General features: G+C 41.6%; 1 protein-coding gene and 1 long non-coding RNA gene across 15 annotated transcripts in view; one reads left to right on the top strand and one right to left on the bottom strand.

Moving 5' to 3' along the window:
* LOC128413871 (uncharacterized) overlaps positions 1–17,672 on the bottom strand; it is a 61,694-nt gene that overhangs the window by 1,388 nt on the left and 42,634 nt on the right. The window lies entirely within an intron of this gene.
* ANK3 (ankyrin 3) overlaps positions 1–17,672 on the top strand; it is a 383,552-nt gene that overhangs the window by 330,924 nt on the left and 34,956 nt on the right. For 8 of the 14 annotated variants that reach the window (XM_053388318.1, XM_053388319.1, XM_053388320.1 and 5 more), the window contains 6 exons: positions 3,032–3,256; positions 8,958–9,112; positions 14,013–14,224; positions 15,316–15,523; positions 16,202–16,298; positions 17,079–17,307. In XM_053388318.1, coding sequence (XP_053244293.1) covers positions 3,032–3,256; positions 8,958–9,112; positions 14,013–14,224; positions 15,316–15,523; positions 16,202–16,298; positions 17,079–17,307 — 1,126 coding nt within the window. Of the gene's footprint in view, positions 1–387; positions 421–3,031; positions 3,257–8,957; positions 9,113–14,012; positions 14,225–15,315; positions 15,524–16,201; positions 16,299–17,078; positions 17,308–17,672 lie in introns of all 14 variants that reach the window. The other 6 variants (XM_053388311.1, XM_053388310.1, XM_053388308.1 and 3 more) reach the window with 1 other exon arrangement.

The raw sequence follows: 17,672 nt of genomic DNA, 5'->3' as shown, positions 1-17,672 counted from the left end.
ACTCTGTTTGCTGTAGCCAATCAAGTGGTGGCGAGTTATCCCCATTGCAGCCTACATATTGTTACTCAGTCGTGCATCCTAATGGTGCTGCGTCCACCATCCTGTTTTCTTAAAAGGTGTGCATTACCTTTGCTGGCACAATTACTAATTAGAATACTTGCTTTTATACATACTAAGTGGTGTTGGCCCTCTTTGGAAAATATTTAAAATTCAATTAAATGCATATTTTATATTACAGAACACGCACGTTTTCCCTGCTCTGATCAAACTGAAAAGCTTTGCTTTTGTTATTATTTTGCCTTTGCTTATGATCGACATTTTCTGTTGCTGGCTTCTAATTATCTCACATTAATTTTTTTCCAATTTGCTTTCTAAATTATTTTGCAGCTATTCCTCTCCACTCCCCCAGTATGATTCAAGGTGATGACACTGTCTGTGACTCCTTGTTTTGCTTCTATATATGTTTATTTATTTATTTTCTCCACAGTTGAAATGTGCCTAGATGGTTTTTAGTGCATCTGATTTCCCAGCCCTTTCTACCTTTTATTGTAGACATCCCACTTCTTTGTTTGTTTGTTTGTTTGTGTAGTTTTTAGCGGTTGTCCTGTAGCTCACGTCATTTACCTGGCAATAATTTAGATGATCATCAACTACTAATTATGTTCTTACAGACTGTGCATGATGTGCTCAAAAACATAATGGATAGTAATGTGTAAACTAGTGCGGGGGGAAGAGTAGAGTTTTATCGGCAGGTGAGTTTGGACAAAATATTTAGAAGCAGCATTTTTAAAGGACAAGAAACACTGGTTGAATTTGCCACTGATGTACCGCAGGAGAGTACCATGGCACATTAGTTGTATTCACAGGGTGGGCAAACTGTAGAATCTGCAGGTGGCTGGGCAGCAATATTGCTGAATCAAATCTGCTCATGTTAGATTAGTGCCATCCTGGATTTTGTTGGTCTGAGTAGAGCAGTGTTCTTCAACCTTGGGTTCCTAGATGTTGTCGGAAATTTCGTTTGAGGATGCACTGCTCATAGCGAGTGATGCCCAATGGGCCTTGCCCATGCCCTGAGCGAATTATATATTACTTATTTATTTCACACACACACACACACACACACACCGCTTGATTGTAAAAACAACAACCTCAAAGCGGTTTATGAAGGGAACAAAGCAATAAAATTATCAGTTAAAATAATAGTTAAAAACAACTTTTTAAAACATCCAAAAATAAAATGAAATTGGGAATAAACTAAAAACAGGTTAGCAATGAACTGAAAACAGATTAATTAGGTGTGTGCTGAATTGAATATACCCCAGAACCCTCTGGAATTCATGGCAGATGACTGAGGGCTTCCTCAGCAGACAGATCAATGGAAAAAGAATTCCCAGAAGGCATTAAGTTTGAAAAACACTGGTCTAAAGAGTGAATTGTATCAGTGACTCCTGCAGTGCTGTCTACTGAAACAAGTAGGACACATGTCCCACTGTCACACCTAGCCCCGGACAGGGCACTGGAAATTAATTACATTTGTTGTGCCTGTCTATATTTGGACCTGTAGGACAGGACAGCGGAATATCTGACATTTCATATGTCCCCCACAGATGATGGTAAAATTGGCAGAAAAATCTAGGTTTAGTAGCACCTCATATCCCCCATAGTTGGGCTTGCATATCTCCTGTTGTTTGAAAAAAACCAGGAAGGATGGTCTTATCCATGCACTGTGCATCTCCATGACTTGTCAGCATTTTGTGGCATGAGCCCAATAAAAAGACAGTGGCTTGGCATCAGACTGAATTAATTGAATGTAGCTCCTGTTGAAATCACTACTTAAGCTCCATTGATTTTAATGGGAATTAAGTTCAACTAACTTAATCTGGATCCAGCTCATTCCCTAAAATGTGTAGTAGCATTTTCATGTCACTATGATGAAATCACCATGAATAGTTTACATCCTTATTTAATTGAACCATTGTTAGGCAATTATATCCCAAAAATGGAACTGTGATTTACAGGGCAATCTTATACACATCTATTCAAGTCCCATCAAATTCAGTGTCTGTAAAAGATTGCATCTTTAATGCCAATTTACTAAGCAGGATCTTAAACACCTGCTTGAAGATGGTTTAAGATTCTGGTTAATAAAGTGAAAATAAAGCATGGTTCCCTATTTTGCATGTAATCTAACTGTGGTTCTGTTAAAAGAGAATGTAAACACAGAGAAAGGGAGAGGTGAAGAGGGAGTGTGTCATCCTGTTGCTGATATCCAGCTGCTAAAGAAAATTAGATTTTTTTTTACCAGAGCCATTTTGTGAATCTGCCCCTTCGTGTTTAATTCTGTGCTTTAAAGACCTAGAAAATCTCAGTAGTAGAACAATGGGTTTGCAGAAACAAAATAAGTAGCTATCATAATACTGAGCAGTTCTGTTGTGCTCTTGGAAAGAAACACAGGATGTTTGCAGCAGGCTGTCTAATGGTGCCATGTAGCCAATTAGTGCATGAATAATACACTAATATTTTCATAATAGTAGATGAAGACACAGTTAACCCTAGTAGTTTGGACTTTGACACTGTATTCAACAAAGAAGTTTTGACCAAATGTTTGTCTTGCTAGTAAAATAGTAGAACTTCATGCATATGGTCATTCTAAGAATTACTGTCATACCTTCTGCTAGGAAGGTGTGTATTCACACAAGCCTATGTTGCGTCTATTCAAAAGTAAGCCATCAAGTTCAGTGAGACTTATTCCCAGGTTAGTGGATATACAACATTTACTTGAGAATAAATCCCATTGAACAAAGTGTGACTTACTTCTGAGTAGACATTCTGAGGATTCTGCTGATGTCCACTTCCTTAGCACAAGGTACAAGGGTATTTATCAGTTGACATGTATAGGAATGTTGTTGTGTTGTTTTTTTATTTTACGTGATCTTCTTTCTCATTGGTTTCATTTTAGTCAACATTTGTGCTCATACTTCTTTTTTAAACTACCTGATGACACTTTCTTTCTGTCTTTTTTCTCCTGCAGTTTTCTGGTTAGTTTTATGGTTGATGCACGCGGGGGTTCAATGAGGGGCAGCCGTCATCATGGCATGAGGATTATTATTCCACCGCGTAAATGCACAGCTCCCACTCGCATCACCTGCCGCTTGGTAAAGAGGCACAAACTGGCCAGCCCTCCACCAATGGTTGAAGGAGAAGGATTGGCTAGTAGACTGGTAGAAATGGGGCCTTCTGGAGCACAATTTTTAGGGTGAGTTGTTCTGTGAATCGTATTATTGGCTGCCATTTTGCATCTATAGTTTTGCTTTCCTTTACCATATGGATCTATGTTGTTGGGTCTTTAAAAATTGAAATAACTTGAGGATTGGAGGTAGGCTTCCACTCCTTTTGCTAGGTAAGCATAGGACTGTAATTTTATCTTAGGTCAAATTCTCTATGGTATCATGAATAATTTTTCCTATGGTATATGTTATGTTTAAGGGGTGAGTGGGGGTGACCCAAAACCTTCTCTCTTATTCTTGATTCATGCAGATATGTATACAAAGGCAGGATGTTGGGAGCACTGCTGAATTACATGCCCAGCACCCAGTGATTATGGAATGCCATTGATTTCTAAAGGAGTACTCTGTACAAACTATCCTCTCATCCTCGAGAGCTGCAAACATTTACCAAGAGAAGAATGTGCAGCTGAATGTGAATTATGTAGCAGCTACTCTGAGCCGTATACTAACACAAATGCCAACAGCAGACTTTTTCTTTTCCAAAGCTAACATTAGGGGAAACAATCCACTATGATATGGGAGTACATAAATTTATATATGATGATAAATTTTGTTCATTACCATACATGGTCCCCAGTAGAAAGTTCTGTCGGGAATGACAGTTTGTTCCTAATTTCCCCTCTTGTTTTTCTTCCTGCTGCATGGATGTTATTCAGTAAACTGCACCTTCCTACCAATCCTCCCCCTCTAAATGAGGGTGAGAGCATGGTTAGCCGAATCCTGCAGCTTGGGCCTCAAGGAACAAAATTTATTGGGTAGGATGTTTCTAAGAAAAGATATCAAATGTCTACAGTTCTTTTCTTTTCTTTTTATTTAATTCCTTTTTGTTCTGACTTGCTTTTTTTGTTTTGTGTTTTGGTCATTCCCATTTTTTAATTTTTTATTTTTTGGTTCACAACAACAACAAAAGCTTTCAGCTGATTAACCGTCACTGAAAGAAAAAATCATAGTGGCTTGATTTTATTCTAGCACTGCTCCTGTAATTGATCTTGTGCTTCTAGGCATGTGGAATTCACTGCAAGCATTTCTGCTTTCATAACTTCTGTGCTTTTTTCCTATGTTTTAACCAATTTTGACTGTTTCAGCTGCATTGACTACACCTTTTAAAAAGCACTACAGCGACACCACACACATGGTCCTGTTTTAGTTCTGTTGGTAGAGAAGGTATTTGCATGGTTTTGGAGCCAGCTTATGGCACAAATAAATAGCTTTGCCAAATTTGGACCGACAAGGAAGTATTTGTAAAACAGGAGTGGTTAAATATAAGCTTAAGACAGTGGTGTTCAAACTGTCTCCTGCAGGACCCTGGGATTTTATCACAATAAGAAGATCAGTAATGATGGCCAGGCATTCCTAAAAATACGAGTTCATCTATCACTGACCTTCCCCAACATTGTGCAACAATGTGTAAACTCAGCTCGTGTGAGGCAGTAACAAGGTCTTAACATATCAGTTACAGCATGTAAGAGGGGATCTTACAATGTGCCATAGAACCACCCCTAATATCCTGAGCTTCCATAGCAGATAAAGTTATGTTTTCTTGAGAGTGGGGAGTCCATCTCCCTTGCCATCTGCTACGGACTTAAAAGGAAATTCAAAAAACACATTCCTAGAAATTTTACCTGCATCTGAAGTCTGTGATGTTTAATGTAGAATGTTATTCTGAATTCTGTGTTCAGCACATTCCCAAGGGCCCTATGAATGGCCTGAGAACATCTGAGGCCATAGCATTATTGAAGCTGGGGAAAGTTTCCAGGGGGTTGCAAGATATAAGTATAATTAATATATGCCAAAATCTTCATGTGCTTGAGTACTCACAATAGATACTCATTCTTTACCTTTAACTCTGGGCCAAACTAGACACAATCGTGCTCATGCAAATAGCAGTTGCTGGTGATTGTTGTTTTTATATAAAAATAAATACTTAAGCACCCTGATGGGCGGGAGGTAGATCCAGATCATCAGCACAGTGGGGGAAAATATTTTTACCTCTTTGCCTCCATTGTGGTCTCAACAGGATTGTTACTCCTGCACAGCTGCTATTTGCAATGGGAGGAAACTCCCAGTTGCATGATAAACATCACTTCTATTTTAGCTCTTTGCTTTCAGACAACTGTAGCTCATCACTTGTGGGACTCACTTTAGAATATTAAGAAGCATGAAAAGTCTGCCTAAACACTAAGAACTTAGAATTTGATCTCCTAATTCCCCATCCCGCCAGTTGTCTATGGCCCAAATGTATAGGTGGGTGACTGATTGCTTGGTTCATGATGTACTCAGAGAGTGCCTATGCACTGAGAATGCCACTAACTCTCTGTATGTATCTTGAAATGCCCAGGTGTGACAGTTTGGCCACCCCTGTGACCAAAGTTCTGTCTTGTTCAATAAAATTCAGTAAATGATCTGGTTGAATAAGATTGGTGAAAATGTTAACTCTTCTAAAACTGAATTATATTTCAGGTTTGAAAACAAAGTATGAATTTTGTGTATATCTATTTACAATTATTAGAAAACTGTGATATTCATATTTAAAATCTTGGGAAGATTTGACTATTTTGACTGCCTGCCTTCAGAGGTTGTGAGGTTCTAGCGTAGCATGTTGTTCCAAGTCCTGTGTTCAATACCTGTCTAATACCTTCTCTGTGAGTATTGTTTATGTTCATGCACAAAACTGTGTGCGTCTTATACAGAGAGACAGTATCTGACATATTCGCCTGCAAAGATTGTATTCATAGGATAGTTTTCAATGGGCTTAAACATTTTCTGTTTTGCAAGGCCTGCACAAACATTAGGCAAACAAGTGGAACTGCTATCATCCATCTCTTGTTGAGATGATAGAACCAATAACCAAATGCAACACTAGAATATTTGGCGCTTCACAAAAATAAACCCACAATCTGTCAGAAACGGAGCACTTTTTCATCCCATTGGGGTGATTTAAACAATGGCTTAATGCACCCATTGAAATCAATGAGATGTAAAAGTGATTAGCTGGGTCATACCCTAAATTGCCTTTAAAAAATACTGCTATTACTGTTTCTGATTCTCCCTTGTAAAAGAAAAAAGTGTAACAGCTGAAGAAAGTCTCAGCTAGTACCGCTGCTACTCTTTGATGTTTATGCAGAATGGTGAGGTGTTCTCTCTCTCTAGATATATATGAGCAGAGCTAAGTACAACCTCTGTGGGAAATTAATGATACTGTCTGTTTAAATGTCTTAAGGCTGCATAATCCATAACTGCTCGTGTTTCTCTGATGGAATACTTCAAAGGCTTTCCTTGCCCATGAGTAAAGATTTCCATTCTATTAAAAAAAGAAAAAAAGGCGCGGAAAACAACCTGTTCGTTTATTACACTGGCCACTTAATTATGCTCTTGTAATCTTTGGTTGAAGGCACACAGTCAGGTAACACTAGATGTATTATTTAAATAGGGGGTGCAAATGGATCCGACCACCTACCCAAGATAAATACAGCTACATGAGATCATGGTTCTATCAGAGGCCTACACAACTTTTTACCCACCAAGCTGAGCACAGCTCACCAGATATGTATGGCTGACCATCAGAGGCTGAATAAATCTCTCTTTCTGTTGTTAACATGGAGGCAGGTAGGAGGGATTGCAAGCCCTTCACCACAAATATGTGTGTTTGGTTTTAAAAGGTCAGAGGTTGTGCAGGCCTGTTCTGCTGAATTCATCAGCCAAGAGCTAGGCTACCGATTAGCTAGCTGTTTGAATTGGTGCCCATTGTGAAAGTGTGGAAGACAGAGAGACCAACATAGGCCAGAGCCAGCGACAGATGGAGCAAACTAATTCTACTTTTGTAGAATTATACTAAGTTCTACAAACTTACGCCAGGGAGAAGGAAGTGGACAGGCAGCCCCAGCCCCTGGACTGATTCTAAGTAAGAAGGACCAAAATATTTCCTCAAATCCTCCAGGTTAAGTTGTTGAGCCAATCTTTTCTACATTCATAGACTAATACCACTAGGTTTTTTTTGACATATGAGAAAGATCACGTCAAGCCATTCTGACATGCAGATGCTCCCGTAAGTGACTAAAACTGCTACAGTTTTGTCCCCATACAATCAATATTTACCAGGGGCTTTAGTATATGTAGTGCTTGAAAAGAAACACATGCTCACACAAATGGCGCTGGAGGAAAATAGGAGTCACAATACAGGTTCTCATAGCCCAGTCTTCTGCAGGCTTATTCCCCACTGAACTCCTCGTGCATTGGATTGTGCTGCATGTTATTTTATAAAATTAGACTGTATATATTTTCAGTTGCATTAATTCTTTGTATGAAAGATTTCATTGGATCAAAATGTACACTTTCCATTAAAGTCAATGTAAATATGGCATGCCAGCAAAATGAACTTATGTTTGCTTTTTTGTTTTATATCTGATTGTGTCTCTTCTACACCTTAGAATCAAGTTGGTCTTTGCCTATGCTGGTGCATCGCCCGTTGATAATTATTAAAGGGCTGTGTGTATTCTGTGATTCTCTGCAAGGGCAGAAAAGTAGAGACTATAGTACTGGGCGCCAAATTCAACTTCCTGAGACTTTCAGTGCTCTCCCTGGTTGTTGTTTTTTAATGTCTAGTCTTTATGACTGTGCAAATGGACTTGAAATTGCATGGGTAATTAAGATTGCCCAGTGGTAAGAGGATGGAGCTTCAGTGCTTTTTTAGATCTTTCTACATCTGTACCTCCTTACTCCTCCCAAGATTAAAACATATTTAAAGTTATTTAGTGTATTTAAATATATTTAAATCAGGCAAAGTGAGCAAAACTTGCAAATCCACAATATATATTGGCTGGGAAAATGAGCTTTTCTTTACAATATATTTGAAAAATTTGGTGCAAATTGACAGTTCTCTTCTCCCCTCCCCCCCATTTTCTTTATTTTAAGTCAAAGCTCCCACACAGCCCTAAGTAAACAGCACTGAATATGCACAGAGTTGTTCAAGCACAAGAAAAGCAATATTCAATTTTTAAAAGTAAGTTTGCAACTGGGTGGAGAGCATCAGGTGAAGTCTCTAAACAAAGTGTTGATAAAGAAGATTTCCAGCAATCAGGGTCCTGTGCATCAGTGCCCTGGCATTGCTTCTTACTTCTTCCTGTGACTAGCAGCAGCAGAATAAATTGTACAGACTCAAATAAGTTGTCCAGATTGGCTTAGGTTGCATATTAATGCTGGTTGAAAGAATTCAGCTTTTCTAGACACAGAACATGGGTTACTTTGACACAGCCAAATGTTTATGTGTGTTAAGCGCCGAGTACACACAGCCCTGAGTAAATAGCATTATGTATGCATAGCCAAGTGCAGGATCTAAGCTTGCCTGCTGAAACCCTTTCTTTTTATTTGCTTATATGCATTTTTGTAACTTGTTTTTGTTGTCTGTGTAAATTGATGTATGTCAGCACTCCTGTGCGTGCTTATCTAAGTGTGTAATTGGAGTGGATTATTAAAAACAAAAACAAACAAACAAAAAACCTTGCAATTTGAATTGGAAAGGGTTTTGCAGCTTTGCCAGTTATTAACCATTTCCCCCCATGAGCGCACTTGTAGCTGTGTGACAGACAACTCTTGAGTAAGGGAGCAGCACTTAGTAAACTGAAAAAATGCATGTACAATATGAATTGCTTCTTCTTCTTTTATTTGGTGTAGTCCTGTCATAGTGGAAATCCCTCATTTTGGATCGATGCGAGGAAAGGAAAGAGAACTGATTGTGCTTCGAAGTGAAAACGGTGAAACGTGGAAGGAACATCAGTATGACAGCAGGCATGAAAACCTCACTGAAATACTGAACGGGATGAATGAAGGTATATATGCACTGTTACTGTTTTGGCCTGGGCAAATAGCAAGTAGAAACATGTGTTGGGTTTGTTTTTGAATGATTAAAGGTGAATTAGGCGGTGACTATACAAATAGCATTACCACAGTGCCATGTGGCATGGATATAATACCATATATGTTGTTATGCTTGCCAGCAGAAAGATACACAACCATCCAATCAAAGAACCTATTTGCAGTTAAGAAATATATTTCAGTATCCCAATTATTTGTTACAGAAGTGAATTAATGATGCTCATTTAACGTTCCAAGATGGCGGCGCGTTCATATGCTGCGGCTCTGAGCCCCCAATACCTCACCTACTCACGCACAAGACTGATGCCTCATTGGTAGAGGAACTGAGCATCTTCTTTGCTCAGGGTGCAGTTGGTTGGGTTTTATCTTCTAGGGATAATTACCCTATCAAACCTTCACCTCTTCCCCAAATCATTCTGAGCCAAGAGTCCTGGCCCAGAGATGACTTGTTAGTGAGAAGATCTTGCCCCTCTATTGGGGAGGCTAGTATGGGGTCTGGGATTCCCACTATTGAAGGGCTAGGGAAGAATGGCGGTGGGGCTAAATATCACTATCGGCGAAGGGTTTTGAGATGCAGTGATGCTCAAACCCCTTCCAGTCTACGCCCCGTCCCAAGAGACAAGGGTAGGGCGAGTAGGGATCACCCACCTCCGTCATTGGTGTTGTGCAATGCCAGGTCCATAGGCAATAAAACCGCCACCATGCGTGACTTTTGTCTCGCAGGGGATTGACCTGGCTTGCGTGACAGAGACCTGGGTACGGGAAGGCGAAGTAATCTCCCTAAATGAGATAACACCTTCAGGTTTCTCTGTCCTCCATCAATCGCGGACTGTGGGTCGGGGGGGGGAGGAGCAGCGTTGTTGATCCGGGACGATTGCTTTTTCAGGGCTCTGCCACCACCGGCGATCTCCAGCATTGAATGTGTTGGTGTCGTGTGGGGCACCAAGGAGAACTTGGCTGTCTGGCTGGTGTACTGACCACCTGGTGCACCGGCAGCCACCCTGTCAGACCTGCTGGAGGTGGTGGCAGGCTGGACCTTGGAGTTCCCAAACCTATTGGTTTTGGGAGACTTCAACGTCCATGCCAATGCCGCCCCCTCCTCACAGGCTCTGGACCTAGTGACTTCCATGGCAACACTGGGGCTCTCCCAGTTTGTTATGGGTCCGACCCATCAAGCAGGCCACACGCTGGATTTGATCTTTGGTGCTGGCATGGATGTGATCATGCTCCCCCCATGGAAGTGCCATGGTCTGATCACTACGCTCTGAAAGCCAAGATTGACTTCCCGCTCCTCCCCTGCTTGGGTGGCCAGCCTATTTGGGCTCACCCGCGAAGACTGATGGATCCTGATCGATTCCGTCTGGCCTTGAGGGACCCTGCTCCTCCTGGCGACTCATTAGAGACCTTGTCGAGGACTGGAATAAGCGGCTCTTGGCGGCCATCGATGAGAATGCGCCCAAGAGCCCTCTGCGACCCCGTCGAAACCGGGTCCCTTGGTTTTCCGAGGAGCTCCGGAAAATGAAGTGGGATCTCAGACAGCTAGAGCGAGTATGGCGATGGACTTGTGACGGAGCTTCAAGAACACCTTATGGGACGCTTATTAAAGCCTATGAGATGGCTATGAAAGCTGCTAAGAAATCTCACTTCGCAGCTTCCATTGCATCCGCTAGCTCTCACCCGGCACAACTTTTTAGAATAATTAGGTCAATAACGTCCTTAGGAGGACAACCAAATTTAGGCACAAATTCGACCACAGCTGTGAGGCATTTGCGAGATTTTTTTGCGGAGAAAGTCCTGTTGCTCCGCCATGACCTCCCTGCCAATTTAGATACAGTGATAGAACTGGAGGCCCCTCGACTGTCTTCGGGTCCAGTGTTAGAACATTTTGATCAGATACTCCCTGCAGATGTGGATAGACTCCTCCAAGCTGGTAGGCCCACCACCTGCCTCCTCGATCCGTGCCCGTCTTGGCTGATTAGGGCGTGCCCAGATATCGCGTGGACCCCTCTGGTTGAAATTATCAATTTGTCCCTTAACACAGGGACATTCCCAGGGGAGCTGAAGGAAGCAATGGTGTGTCCGCTCTTAAAGAAAACTTCACTAGATCCTTTAGATCTATCCAATTACCGCCCAGTTTCAAATCTCCCATATCTGGGTAAGGTAATTGAGAGAGCAGTTGCTGAACAGCTTGGTAGGTTTCTGGAGGAAACATCGGTTTTAAATCCATTTCAGTCCGGATTCCGTCCTGGTTTTGGAACGGCTCTGGTCGCCCTAACAGATGATCTCCGCAGATGACTGGATTGAGGTGGGTCGGGACTGCTGATTCTCTTAGATTTGTCAGCAGCATTTGACATGGTCTATTATGATCTTTTGGACCACCGCCTCGCCAATGTGGGGATACAGGGCATCGCCCATAAATGGCTGTGCTCTTTTATCTCTGGTCAGGGACAGAGGGTGGCACTAGGGAGGGAGTTGTCGTCGCGCCACCCCCTAGTGTGTGGAGTGCCACAGTGCGCAATCCTCTCCCCGATGCTTTTTAACATCTTTATGCGCCCCCTAACCAGATTATCCGGAGCTTTGGGCTGGGTTGTCACCAATATCGGGAGCTTTGGGCTGGGTTGTCACCAATATGCTGATGACACTCAGCTCTATCTGCTGATGGATGGCCATACCGACTCAATCCCTGCCACACTGAGCAGATGTTTGGAAGCTGTGGCTGGATGGTTTCGTGGGAGCCGATTGAAATTAAATCCTTCAAAGACAGAGGTCCTCTGGCTGGGTCGGGATGGTATGGGGATGAGGGACCAACTCCCTTCTCTTGTGGGGGCCCAATTAGTGCCATTGCCTTCCGTTAAGAGTTTATCCTTGACGCCTCCCTTTCCATGGAGGCGCAAGTTACAACAACAGCCAAGGCGACATTTTTCCACCTTCGCCGCATCAAACAGTTGGTCCCTTACCTTTTCCGCCCCGACCTGGCCACAGTGATCCATGCGATGGTCACCTCCAGGCTTGACTACTGTAATTCGCTCTACGCAGGGCTGCCCTTGAAGCTGTCCCAGAAAATCTAGCGGGTGCAGAATGCTGCAGCAAGGCTCCTCACAGGGTCTCTGCCATGGGAGCATATTCACCCAGTGCTTTTCCAGCTGCATTGGCTCCCAGTGGAGTACAGGGTCAGATTTAAGGTGCTGGTTTTGACTTTTAAAGCCCTTCACGGCCTAGGACCCTCGTACCTACGGGACCGCCTCTCCTGGTATGCCTCACGGAGGACCTTAAGGTCCACATATAGCAACACCCTAGAGGTCCCGAGCCCTAAGGAAGTTAGATTAGCCTCAACCAGAGCCAGGGCCTTCTCAACACTGGCCCCGGCCTGTGGAATGCTCTGTCTCTTGAGATCTGATCTGATCTCTTTCCGCAGGGCCTGTAAGACAGAGTTGTTCCACCTGGCCTTTGGCTCAGAATCAGTTTGATTCCCTCCCCCTCTTTCCTTTTCCTTTCTCCTCCTATGAAGAGATTGCACCCTAATTGTTTTAATGTTGTATCTTAATCTTTTAAATTGTATTTTTATCAACTTGTTTTTATTATTGGTTGTTAGCCGCCCTGAGCCCGGTCTTGGCTGGGGAGGGCAGGGTATAAATAAAAATTTATTATTATTATTATTATTATTATTATTATTAAAAAACTATTACTGTAGGTACCACTGCATAATTTCTCTAACTTCTAGTTTTTGTTTGAATATCCATTATTTCCCCTCTTGCTGCTATTTCTGTTTATGCCAGGGTTAGAAAATGTTCACAAGTATTCAGTTGGAAAATTTGTGTTCACCTGAATTGCTGCCCGTGGCAGTAAGCAGGAACATGCTAAGTCAGACATTGCTTCCTCCATGTAATTGTGAGTGTAGGAAAGGCAGAGAAACTGACAAATGTTTGAAGAATCAGCCCTATGTGGTATGGCATGGAAGCAGCATACCTAAGTGATGCCATCTTGGTTGACTTATAGGAGTGGTCAGGGTATATTATGACTTATTTGTTATCTAACTCAGTGGTGAGATAAATTAAACCATCCATTCAGTGTATCTTTTCCCTTTTATGACGGAATAATTATGACGGAATGAAAGCAGCACCATCTACTGGCAAAGCTAGATATTAGAACCAAAACGTAATTTGTAGACGTGTAAAAATGGAACCAGCCTTTAAAAGTGGAACATATAACCCAGAAATGTTGCACATTGAATGGTGAGATATTCATTTATTAAATGCATAAATAATATTTTTTATATTCATCTGGTATTTCCTCAGTTCAGACCACCATGAGCTAATCTACCCAACTGAGTTATGAGATACTTTTCATCTCCCAATAAACCAAAACCCCAAACAAAAAAAGGTTGGATGCAGATTCACGTTTTGTTCCTTTCATTAATACACCTTTCTGTCATGAGGTTGATTTTAAAGGTGATTACTTAGCCCTTTATCAGATCAAAATGAAATAGCCATATTGAACCAGAAAGGGGTAAATAAGAGTAAAAAAATAGTATCTTTCATGTGGTCCAATCAGTATTCACAGTGCAGTCTGTGCATTACTGAGTTACACCAAATTCCTATTCAGGCTGGGTATTCAAATCCAACAAAACTGATGTTAAGTCTAGCTTGCCGTTACAGATTTTTTTCAGCCTTGAAATGGAACAGGAAGAGGTTCTTCCAGAAAACATTACATTGAGGACAGCATATGCGTTAGTATTCAAAGCAACCCAAAGACTTTCCTGGACAAGGCTGAAACTCTCTTTAAAAGCCCACTCACAATACCTGAGCAGTAATATTTATAAATATTTATAAACATTTCTGATTTTCCCTTGCATAGAATTGGACAGCGCAGAGGAACTTGAGAAGAAGCGTATCTGCAGAATTGTCACGAAGGACTTTCCTCAGTACTTTGCTGTGGTTTCACGAATCAAGCAAGAAAGCAACCAGATTGGTCCAGAGGGTGGCATTCTGAGCAGCACAACTGTGCCTCGAGTCCAGGCTTCCTTCCCTGAAGGAGCATTAACTAAGCGGATACGAGTGGGCCTGCAGGTAATAAGATGAGCCTTTCTTTGCATTTTTGAAAACCAGGTTTAATGGGGCTGGATCAGATGATGTACCTCCCTAGATCTGGCCTAACAGGTTGAGGGAAATGAGTGCCTGCAGTTTCAGCCTGCCCACCATTCCTTCATGTATACTCAAGGATAGATTATGCAAATGCTGTCTATATGCCTATAGTTCAACATACATACACACACAGACAATTCCTGATATAATGAGGAAATCAACCACATTTCTTACCTCCATGCATTGAACCTTACTTGTGTAGGCAGCATGTGCGAATGGCAGAGGTGGGACAGTGAGCAGAGGACCTGCCCACATGCTCGCCTCGACACAGTACACCACTTCCTAAGAGGTGTACTGTCCAATCTGGCCTGTTAATAAAAGGAGCAGCTCTTCTCCCTCCTGCATGGCAAACTGTAGTTGCCAAAATGCCCACTTCTGTGCAACTTGTTAAAAGCTTACCTATCCTGCCCACCTTAGCATTTGGTCATCCCAATGAACCTTATTCAGACCTGTAGTATAAGCATCTGCTAAGCAGGGAACAGTGGCACTCTGGATGAAATCCAGATTTTGACACAAATCCACCTACATACAGCAGATATTTTCACTTTGCAGTTGTTGGATTTTAGTTAGGTCCCCCTTTTCAGTGAACCAGATGACATTGTTGAAATTGATAAGAATACCAAAAAGAAGAAGAAAGGGGTTGTATTCAGCTAACTTTGAGTAGACCTATTGAAAACAATGGCTGTAACAAATTTAGGTTCATTAATTCAATAGGTCTTCGCTGAGTAAAAGTTGAATACAACCCGAAGTTTGGGACTTGTTGAATTTTACAGAACTCTGTAATGGAATTTTACCCTAAAATCCTAGATTTGTGTAGCATTTATGGTGTATACCAGCAACAGAAATTTTACAGAAGAATAACATCTAGGTAAAGTATGGTACTACTGGAAGGGATTTTTTTATTTTGTTTCGATTATGGCAGACCAACATGGCTACCTACCTGTAACTATAAATTGCATGTTTGAGAATCTTATATCCCATGACTTTAGAATCTCTTTTTCCTATATTGAAAATAGGCTCAACCAGTTCCAGATGAAACAGTCAAGAAAATCCTTGGTAACAAAGCAACATTCAGCCCCATTGTCACTGTGGAACCAAGAAGAAGAAAATTCCATAAGCCAATCACCATGACAATTCCTGTGCCACCCCCATCAGGGGAAGGGATAACCAATGGATACAAAGGAGACACGACACCCAGCCTTCGGCTACTGTGTAGCATAACAGGTTAGGCAAAGGCATAAGGAAGGGAATCCCCATTTATTCAACATATATTTTCTAAATTGGGCAAACTTTTCCTCTTCCTCTCTCTCAAGAGTTGCATTTCCCCCAGGAGCATCTCCTTGGTACTGCATATCGCATATGGAATCAGCCCAAGCCAGCAGTGTGTGGGGTCACCACCTTCCCCTCTTTTTGTCATGCCGCCTTTTCTCCACACACACACACCCAACACCCCTTTCTCTCTCCTTAACTGCCCCCCTTCTTGTCCAGGGGACTGCTGGGGTGGAGACAGATGGCTTTGGCCAAAGTCCAGAATTGACGGTTTTGCAGGGAGCTTTTGTAATTAGACACAAGGGTTGCGGTGTTGACCTAGCGCCACTGGTTGCCCATCCCTCTGCAATCCTGCAGAGGTGAGGACCAGCTCTCCCCAGTTCTGCCCTGCCCTTCTGCAATCCAAGCACTATATTGCCCACCTTAAATATTACAGACCTTTCATGTCCTTCCCTCTGGAAAGGAATCCATTCCATGTGATCACCACATTATATGGGTGTTTCAGAAACTTCCCACACCAATTATTAGGTACAAATAAAACTAAGATAAAGTGCAAACCTAAAGCACTATTTCAGATCTATGTAAAAATTCAGATCCCTTTAAACAAGTGTGACTTCATCTTTTATTTCCTAGGAGGTACTTCACCAGCTCAGTGGGAAGACATCACAGGAACCACTCCACTGACTTTTGTAAATGATTGTGTCTCTTTCACAACCAACGTTTCAGCCAGGTACAGTAAAAGCAAATGAAACACAAATAATTATACTTTATTAAGGCTTACAGGTTGTATTATGAAGATCAGAATAACTTGAGTGATACACACTAGAATAACTAGCTCAATAGCAGGACTTTTTTGACTGATGGGAGAGGAGAGGAGCAAAAACAGATTCATAACTAGGGATGTTTACAAAAAAAAAAAAAATCCTCCCATCTGAATTTCTCCTCAGATTTTGGTGTTCCTAATCAAATCTTGTTGTTTTTAACAGAGTGGCACCAGTGCCTTAGTAATCCGCCATTCTTCCAATATTGATATCTAGATATTATACAGAGGAGCAGTTTCCACAACATTCAGTTCCTTCTGCTCACTGAGATATGTTTTTTCCACACACGTCACCAATGTGCAGAAATGCTTGTTTGCCAAGGAGGTGGCAGATATGGCCTCCAAGGTGTGCACCACAGCCGTCAGCAGTGGAGATTTCCCTTTTCCTAGATTACAGAAAACCAACACAGCACATTATGAGCAGACCAGAAAAAGTTATAAATATTGTATTGAACCTGTCTATAACATGCTTTTTGTCTGACAGTTCTCAGATCAGCCACCTCCAAGTTTTGCCAGAAATAATTTATAAGTATATATAATAAAAAGTAAGTTAGAAAACCCAGGAATGTGAAATGTGACTTGGTTCTGTTAGCTGGAGAGGTAGTTCAAACCACAGTAAAGTTATGGTGGGAAATCACCATTGTATGAAGATGGACTGATTGGTCTTTACATCTATGTATGTGCACCCAGATTTTGGCTAGCAGACTGCCATCAAGTTCACGAAACTGTCGGGTTGGCCACGCAGCTTTATAGGGAATTAATATGTGTTCCCTACATGGCCAAGTTTGTCATTTTTGCCAAAATGAATGATGCGGTGGAATCCAATCTGCGCTGCTTCTGCATGACAGATGATAAAGTCGACAAAACTTTGGAGCAGCAAGAAAACTTTGAAGAAGTTGCAAGAAGTAAAGATATTGAGGTATACCATCATTCAACAGTAAAGGCCTATTATATATCTACAGGCTTTGTGGGTGCTTTTAAAATATATTTCTTTCTAAAAGTTACAGTTCATATTCTAATAAAGAATAAATTGTGTCTATAAACCTGTCAATACAGTAAACATCACTGTGTTTATCAGTTAGCTTGGCCAATTCAGATATTTCAGGCACTTTAAAAGCAGTCTATTACAGCTGTCAAGACAGTTACAAATTTCCTGCGTCTCTAAACAAATTCAAGATTGCATTGTCGGTAAAGTATCAAGAGACATCAAAACAATGACTGTCGTCAGTTTAATTTTTCTACACCTGAGTCCAATAAGCTTGAGCATAGATGCCTAAGGATGGA

This window comes from Podarcis raffonei, chromosome 5 (assembly GCF_027172205.1).
Source record: "Podarcis raffonei isolate rPodRaf1 chromosome 5, rPodRaf1.pri, whole genome shotgun sequence".
NCBI lineage: Eukaryota > Metazoa > Chordata > Lepidosauria > Squamata > Lacertidae > Podarcis > Podarcis raffonei.
The sequence above is the reverse complement of the archived record's forward strand: the minus strand, read 5'-3'. Positions and strand labels throughout refer to the sequence as shown.